At 44.8% G+C, this 9,329-nt stretch overlaps 1 protein-coding gene across 1 annotated transcript; it reads right to left on the bottom strand.

Annotated features, from left to right (window-relative positions):
• On the bottom strand, positions 1-2,894 carry LOC118808916 (somatostatin receptor type 5). The gene has a single exon (XM_036571795.1). The coding sequence runs from the start codon at positions 1,656-1,658 to the stop codon at positions 618-620; it is 1,041 nt and encodes a 346-aa protein (XP_036427688.1). The 5' UTR covers positions 1,659-2,894; the 3' UTR covers positions 1-617.
• Between the last annotated feature and the right edge of the window lie 6,435 nt (positions 2,895-9,329).

Genomic DNA, 9,329 nt, shown 5'->3' on the forward strand with positions numbered 1-9,329 from the left:
TTTGCAGCACATTCTCCTTTCACTCCCTTCACTTTAATCATGCAAATGGCTTTTTGCTCTACATAGAACCATTTTCTTTACTGAAGAACTGATATATCATCACTGTACTAACAAAGGCTTATATCTCCAAAATATAACCTTAACATTAGAAAGAAAAAAACCTTCTTAACTCTGAATGGAAATGAATGGAGTGAGATTTGATTCCGAGTAATTTTTCGAGCATTCCTATTGGTCCGTTCATCAGGAAATGATGTGACACTTTTTAAGCATTGATAAGAGCAGCTAACGTTCAAATTTTGTGGAAAAAGGAAAAATGACAATAAAGGAGATACAAGGCTTTGAGGTTTTGTTCCAACAGTGACGAAATAGTGTTATTGGCAGGGCCTCAACCTTCTAAGCACTATTCCTTGGTAATGATGCTTCATTAAGTGTTATAAATTGAAAAATGTCTGTCACTTTAGTTGTAGACCCCTCACATCAATACAACATCATAAAACAGCTTATTTCATCTTGTAATTACTGGCAGAAGCAGTTCAAGTATTGCTTTATAAATGCTTATTCATGTGTTATGAAGTCCCTATGTACTTAGCCTTCTGATGAAGTGTTTCAGGAAAATGCTAAATGTGCACACTGATGTCCTGCCTGTTAGTGTCCCGTAAGTCGTAGCCCTCAGTGTCCCTGGTGCAGCGCATGCCGGACGAGCTCTTGTGTGGACAGAGGAGAGTGCGGAAGTACCTGCGGAACGTCTCCGACAGGCAAGCGTACAGGATGGGATTGGCGCAGCTCCACGAGTAGGACAACAGCACCGCGATCTCAAAGCCACGCGCAAAGGTGAGCGTCATGTTTGTCCCGTACAGCGAGCAGAAGTTGAAGACGTAGAACGGCAGCCAGCACATGCCGAAGACCACAACGACGGCTACCACCATCTTGGTGACCTGCTTCTCCAACCTCTGGCTCTCCTGCGTTGAGGAACTCCCGCCCCGCTGCCTGGCGTTCCTCAGGGTCATCACCAGAGCCGTGTAAAAGACGATCATCACCACGAAGGGCAGCACGAAGCCCAGCACGAAGGTGTAGGCGAGGAAGGTCATCCACCACTTGGCCATGAAGGTGTCGGCCATACACAGGCCATAGCTGACGGAGAAGTGAACCGCCATGGGCAGCACCGGAAGCAAGGAGAACAGCCACAGGAAAGCGGAGATGATCTTGGCCCGTTTCGGAGTTCTCCAGCGAGCGAAGCGAAGGGGGTCCACCAGCGCCATGTAGCGGTCAATGCTCATCACTGTGAGGCAGAACACGCTGGTGAACTGGTTGATGCCATCCAGGACCATGACCAGCTTGCAGGCCAGGTCGCCAAAGATCCACTGGTTCTGGAAGTTCTGGAAGGCCACGAATGGGAGTCCCACCATAAACAGACCGTCGGCCAAAGCCAGGTTGAAGATGTAGACGGTTGTGGCGGACGACATTTTATCCAGCTTGAGAATGGCAATGACGACCAAGGAGTTCCCGGCCAATCCTACGACGCATACGGCCAGGTGGAGGACGGCCATGGTCACGCTGAAGCCATTGATGGTCTGAGGAAACTCAAAGCTGTGAATGACCTTGGTGTCCAGAGTCGACTCATTGATGGAAAACATCATTTGTAAGGTTGTGTTCTCCATCCGCTGGCCTCAGTGAACACCGCAAAACAAAAAGGAACCCAATTTTTTTTGTGAAGTATATTTACATCCTGAACGTCGGTGTCTTCTCTGGATTCAGGAGGAGCTGCATTGCTGTAATCCTTCCTCCCATGTGCTCCAGGTTTGGAAAAAGCAGTCCGCCTCAACAACTGCAGTCATTAAATGTTGGCAGTCCTGTTCTGAAGAAAGAGCCCAAAGTGCTGCAGAATCCCTCTAAGAATCGGCGTGAGGGGCTCTTATATATCTGTCCGACAGGGAGCTCGTGTGTCTCAGAGGGAGAGAGAAGTGAGGCAGGGACAGCCTCATTCCGTCTGAGCTGTTTATCTGATAATAGCCTCGCTCCAATCCGCTGTCCTGTGGTTTCCAGGGTGCCGTCTGTTACACTACTTTTTGTTTTCATAACTAAACATTTTCTTCTCAGAAGTGCTCTCCAGGCGCTTTCCCTCCACACTCCCTCCTCTCTCTTTCTCTCCTTTTCCTCCCTCCCTTCCTCCCACCTTCCCTCCCCTCCTCGCAGTTCAGTGGGGGGTCAATATGAGATCATCAACCCCCAACTTCCTCCCGGGGCCACCCACCTTCCAGACACGTCTCCAGAGGACGAGCTGGTGGACGCACTGGAGTGCTTTCACCCTTTTCGTTTCTCCATCGTCATGAAGCTCTGCCTGATTGCCTTTTGTGTGGCGGTCAGGGGATCGTTTATCAAGCGGGAGGGCCGTAGATAAAAGAGCGTGAACAGTGAGTCATTACCTTAGTGCTGTTCCTCCTCAGACACGCATTGCTGGAATGCCCCGATCCCTCCCGCAGGCGCAGACTGGCACTGAACAAGCACAGTGCTGTGGTCCTCCCACCTCCAACACAAAAGGACAAAGCAAGAACAAGAACGTGCAGGTTCTGGCCAAGAAATGTCAGATCCACCTTTGTACAGAAGACAATGTGCTGTGCTCATCCATGGCCCCTACAAGCCGGGCCGCTCCTGGGACGGCTGGAACAACACCGAAACACCGAAACCGAAAACAACAACAAAATTTCAGCTTTGAGATGCAAATAAAGTCATTCAAAGTGGTTTGATTGAGAAAATTAATGACTTGCAGAGTTTTCTGAGTTTTATATGGAATGTTGATGATGGTAAAACAGTGGAAAATCTGAAACCTTCCCAAAACTATCCAAAAACAAAGGTTAGTCTTAACCACTCATAACTATTTCATATGATAACTTTCAGTAACTGAGAGGCAGCATTACACCTACACTGTCAGAAATAAAGGGTCTGTGCAGGTTCATTTTTCGTTCATCAAGGTACAAACAGTGTAAATGTTCCCTCAAAGCTCCAACAGTGGTTTTAAGGTCTGATTGTGAACCTTAAATAAGTTTTTCCAGGTGAAAAGTTCGTATTTGTACCTTTTCATAACCGAATGTTTTAAACAGAACAGTAAAATAAAAGCCTGGAGACGAGACGGGGTGTGTGGAGTCAGTACAGCTTAGAACATATCATTCAGTGGATTATGGTTCAGTTATGTTCCCTGACTAAAGGTACTGAGATGGAGCCTTGAGGGTTCCACCCCAGTGACAAGAGGGGAACTGACCCAGTGACCGTTTAGTACCCTTATTTCTGAGAGTGTTCATGACTGGACTTTTATGACTTTGTAAAGTCTTATTCCCACAAACATGAATTTTCAAAGAACCTTTTTTGGTACTACAGTTTCTCCTAGAAGTTTATGGTATCATTCTCATGCATGATTGTGAACAGAATCACAAATATCAAAAACAGATCAAACAGAGAACCGTCTGCTGTTCTTTTTCAGAGAAACTACATCTTCATCTGCTCAGTGAACTCCTCAGCTCTCACTCCTCACTGAAGAGTTTCATAACACAGTTTCACAACATCTGTGCATGTTTATCTCTCTATACTCTTTAAAAGATGGTTCTTCAAGGGTTCCTAACTAAGACACCGGATCTATATAGAACCATGAACACTCAAAGAGTGTCACGATTAAATGACTCTCTGCATGGTGAACTGGTTCTTCAGATTAATGGAGAATGTGTTGTATGCGGTTCTAGCATCAAAAAGGGTTCTGCTATTGTAACAAACTTGACATTGTAACAATAGCAGAACCCTTTTTGGTGCTATATAGAACCATTTTCTAAGAGCTTCTATGTAGAACCTTATACAACACATTCTCCATCAATCTGAAGGCCTTTATTAAAGGATACTTGAAGAACCGTCATCTTTAAGTGTGTAGTGCTGACAGATGGAACCGAGGAACCAGGAGGAGATTGGGTGGTGGGGTTTGCCAAAACTTCGCAGGAAACTGAGGATAGAGAACTTATAGACTGGATAGAATTGGACGGGTGAAACATTTCAGAGATGGTTCTCCCCCAGTGGTGTGAAATACAGGGGGTCCTGGGGGGTCCAGGATGATGTTCTTGACCCCTAATTGTCTAAAAATTCTGAAGGATTCTTTAAAAAATACTTATTATGATGCTTATTATTATGTGCTTTCGGGTAAAACAGGTAGAAGTTCTGTATAGAACCATTTTGAAAATGAGTCCAGTACCACAATCAGTGTCTCTGGTTCTCATGTGAATGTTTTTATGCCACTTTTATTCTATAAACGTCTTTGAAAAACTCAAATGAGTCCACATTTTCTGGACTATGTGTATCTGCTGTACAAGCTCCTCTACATAAGCACGTGAGGAACAGTACAGTCACTGAGGGAATGTTCTTCTGTAAGGAGAGAACTTTAGACGTTCTCCTCTCGCTCTCTCAGTCACAGTAAATCTGGAAATGCGTCTGTAGTCTAAGGCTGTGACGTTAACGAGGCCCAGGTGGCTGGTTTTTTTGTAGGTACCCCTCCGTTCCTCTCCAATAAACCTGCAGTGGACGCCGCGTTGGGTTTCACTAGAACCGGCTCTAGCTTTCTTGTCTTGGGGTCGACACCCATCCAGGATTTTCCTGGAACGCTCTGGATTTTGATAATTTGTTCTGGAAAAATTCTGTTCCTGGAAATAAAATACCTCAAAATCTGTTTACGTTTGTTATTGTGTTCAAACTGCTTCTGATCTTCTAATCCTGTTGATGAAGATCTACTCAGGAGTTTCTGACAGAACCTCCATGTTCCACATTTTACTCCTCTGACGGCCAAAATCGCTCGTCCAGAGAAGAAAAGGTCAAAAACAACATGTACAAATGACTGCAGTACATTCGTTTATCACCATATTATAATGAGCTCTGAATAATTAATAATCAGAGAGAGAGGGAGGGGGGGCATGTAAGCAGAGAGAGAGGGGGGAGAGAGAGAAAGAGAGAGAAAAAGGAAAGAGAGAGGGAAGTAGAGAGAGAAAGAGGTGAGAGAGAGAGAAAGAGAGAGAAAAAGGAGAGAGTAAAGAGAGGGAGAACAGAGAAGAGAAAGGGGAAAGCAAGAGAGGGAAGGAGAGAGAGAGAAAGGAGAGAGATAGAGAGGGAAGAAGAGAGAGAAAGAGAGAGAGGAAAGAGAGAGATAGAGAGGGAAGGAAAGAGAGAAAGAGAGAAAGAGAGAGAGAGAGAAAGAGAGAGAGGGAGAGAGAGATAGAGAGGGAAGGGGAGAGAGAGAGAGACAGAGAGATAGAGAGAGAGAGACACAGAGAGAGAGAGACAGAGAGATAGAGAGAGAAGGGGGGAGAGAGAGAGAGAGAGTGAGAGAGAGAGATTGTTTTACAGCTCTATTGACCACAGTTCCAGGTGGCTGTATGTTTCACTCTGTGATGTCACTCATACAGAGTCTGCTCAGGCTGTGATAATGAGCTGGTCAGTGGAGTGGAACCGTGGAGCGGTTCTAGCGGTGCTAGTGGTTCTTCTCTGGATCTGTGTGCAGATGTTTGTGTTAATGTAAGTTTACTTCATTTAACTGAACTCATTGTAAAAGTCTGAGACTGAACAGTGAAACGTGTTGGTTAGTGATACAGTGGCTGTGGTGGTTTGTGCTGACAGACGAGCTGCTAATAAACACTGACTGAGATGCGCTTTAATGAGTTAAGATTCGTAAATGAAAAAATATGTGTCACTTTTTTTCCTGCCTTTATTCAGCTGCCCCACCTTGGAGAAGACCACCTGGCTGGAGGTGCTCTGAGTCTGAGACCCCTGAATCCAATTACAGGTTTATGTGTTTTCCAGTGACTGTGTTTCCGCTGCTGAAGAGCTGATTAAGGCGGGAGCCTCTTTAAAGGCCGAGTAGTCTGAAGTGTTTTGGGGGGGGGCGGGGGACGGGGGGCGGGGTCAGAGGTTATGGGGTTAAATTCCATCCATCAGTTCTAGACGTTCTGCAGCGTACGTGACTCTCAAAACACACTGAACCTTCTACTCTGTGTTCTCCCAGTCTGTGGACAGTCTCACTATGCTTTTTAGCCCCAGGGCAGTGAGGCCTTCAGCCAGACGTTTCTGAGGAGCTTTCAACAAACAGCTTTTACTGTTTCTAAAATACCTCACATTTCCTCTTCCCCCAGAAATGCTCCACCTTAAAAGCTACTGCAGCTCCCATAAACCAGCCCTGAGCTGAGATCCAGTTGTAGAAATTTCACTGATATTTTAAAAATCTCACATAATTAAGTGGTTAAGATGTAATCAGAGCAGCTCAGAGTGGTTCAGAGCGGTTCAGAGTGGTTCAGAGTGGATTGGTGTGAAACGCTCCGTTCTAGATAAACTTACAGAGTCAGAACTGTTCACAGTGGTGGTGATAGGAACCAGACGTCCACCTCTAAAAGCTCCCTCACAGAAAGTTCCTACATGAAATGGTATTGAATTCACTGCCTGATGACTGAGACACTGTTTTATGGTAGTTCAGAGAAGATTCTGGGACTACTGAACTCTTAAAAAAGATGGTTCTTTAAGCGTTCTTTAGTAAAGAAAACTGTTCTGTATAGAACCATGAACACTCAAAGAACCATTTGCATGATTAAAGGGTTCTTTGCGTCATGAAATAGTTCTTCAGATTGATGGAGAATGTGTTACACATGGTTCTATATAGGGTTCTGGTGTTATGATGTCAAGATTATTACAGTAGAATAACACTTTTTGGTTCTATATAGAACCCCTTTCAAAAAGGTTCTATACTGGACCATATAAGACACATTCTCCATCAATCTGAAGAACGATTTTACCAAGCAAAGATCCCTTTAAGCATAAAAATGATTTTTTGAATGTTCATGGTTCTACATAGAACCATTGTTCTTAGCAAAGAACCTTTGAACCATCTGTTTTTAAGAGTGTGCACTAGCTTTCAGAAGGGTTTGGGCCTATTGCATTCTTTAAAAAATGGTTCTTCAAGGGTTCTTTAGTAATGCCAGTCGTTCTACATAGAACCGTGAACACCATGAACACATAAATGGTTCTTTGCATGATCAAATGGTTCTTTCCCCAACAGCCCTTGAAGAATCCTTTTCAAATGGTTCTACTTTATTATAAATTAAGGTTCTTTTCAGGTACATATTTCGTTCATCAAGGTACAAACAATGTCAATGTTCCCTCAAAGGTACAACTGTGGCTTTAAGGTCCAGTTGTGTCACAGAGAACGCGGTTTACAGCCAAGGTCTCGTTCAGAGAGCCTATCTAACCTCGTCCAGCAGAGCAGAGGCCTTGGAGAACGTCCAGTTAACGCACTTCCCATTAATCTGCTGACCTTCTGATCAGCGTTGGCTGGACGAGCTCCTCCTCACTGCTTATCTCGAATAAACATCTGCGTCTGTTGTTGGAGGCGTAAAAACAACTCGTAGGTCGAGTGTTAAGGTTCAAAGACTGCTCGATCCAACAAACACGCCTATCAATAACAATCTAGAACCACAATGACAGCACTTTAAATTCTCTCACCAAGGAGCCTGCAGAGACGCGCCGCCATACACTAATAATGACTGTTAGGTTTATTACAGTTCAGATCAGAATAATCATAAGAAAGGTCAGATTCTTTGGCTCTGACACTGTAACATGTTTATGTATAACATGTATAACATCAGTAATCCATGGTGCCTAATAAATATGGCTATACAATGTAATGCATACATACATAAAACTGTAATGTGCTATGCATGTATTGTGAATTAGCATAACTATGGGCACTTTCAGTTTACACTGATATGAATTTGGTCAGATGTTTAAAACTCAACCTGAAATCAGAACTGATCACAGTAAGCGTGACTCGTCACACCATATCATTTAAAAGGCTGAACCGTAGTGCTTCTGTAATGTTGCATCAGGCTGTGATGAGTTCAGTCCGGCCCCTGAAACGTCTTCTGGATGACGTCACTGTGCAAACACTCAACTTCAACACTGTAACATGAGCACAACGTCAGGGCTGTGTTATGAAGCCAAAGTAGCCTATCAATAAATAATTTTAGTAATAAAATGACTAATTTGGTCAGAAATGTAGTTAAAAATGACTGGAATCAGTTTCTTGTTATATCTAGCTTTATATATCTACTATATATAACTATGCATATATATATATATATATATATGCGCACTGTGTAAATATTTGGAACACACTTCTGCCCATTTAAACATAATTAAACAGACAATTACTGTTTATTTGCTGAATGCAATGTATTGAAAAAGGTATGGAACATTATATATGTATATTTATATGTAAGTTTATTGTGGATATGTATAGATATGAATGTATATTTATTATTTATAGTGAACATTTGGGCCCTGTGACGGACTGGCGACCTGTCCAGGGTGTATCCTGCCTTCCACCCAATGACTGCTGGGATAGGCTCCAGCTCCCCCATATAGATATATATATATATATATATATATGTAATTTGTCATTTTGTGTAACCTGCAATAATAAAAGATTTCATAAAAATCTCTCGGCTCTCTCAGCTCTCTCAGCTCTCTCAGCTCCTCTCAGCTCCTCTCAGCTCTCTCAGCTCCTCTCAGCACCTCTCAGCTCCTCTCAGCTGTCTCAGCTCCTCTCAGCTCTCTCAGCTCCTCTCAGCTCCTCTCAGCTCTCTCAGCTCCTCTCAGCTCTCTCAGCTCTCTCAGCTGTCTCAGCTCCTCTCAGCTCTCTCAGCTCCTCTCAGCACCTCTCAGCTCCTCTCAGCTCCTCTCAGCTGTCTCAGCTCCTCTCAGCTCTCTCAGCTCCTCTCAGTTCTCTCAGCTCCTCTCAGCTCTCTCAGCTCTCTCAGCTCCTCTCAGCTCTCTCAGCTCTCCCAGCTCCTCTCAGCTCTCTCAGCTCCTCTCAGCTCCTCTCAGCACCTCTCAGCTCCTCTCAGCTCCTCTCAGCTGTCTCAGCTCCTCTCAGCTCTCCCAGCTCCTCTCAGCTCTCTCAGCTCTCTCAGCTCCTCTCAGCTCCTCTCAGCACCTCTCAGCTCCTCTCAGCTCTCTCAGCTCCTCTCAGCTCCTCTCAGCACCTCTCAGCTCCTCTCAGCTCTCTCAGCTCTCTCAGCTCCTCTCAGCTCCTCTCAGCACCTCTCAGCTCCTCTCAGCTCCTCTCAGCTCTCTCAGCTCCTCTCAGCTCTCCCAGCTCCTCTCAGCTCTCTCAGCTCCTCTCAGCTCTCTCAGCTCCTCTCAGCCCTTGGACTGTGCTGAATGGTCCCAGATCAGCCAATCCACTCACAGCTGATCCCGTGCGAGCCTTCCTTAACCAATAGAATGATGCGAGGGGCGGGGCTCAGGCCGCGCTGAGA

Source organism: Colossoma macropomum, unplaced genomic scaffold (assembly GCF_904425465.1).
Source record: "Colossoma macropomum unplaced genomic scaffold, Colossoma_macropomum, whole genome shotgun sequence".
In the NCBI taxonomy this organism is placed as follows: Eukaryota; Metazoa; Chordata; class Actinopteri; order Characiformes; family Serrasalmidae; genus Colossoma; species Colossoma macropomum.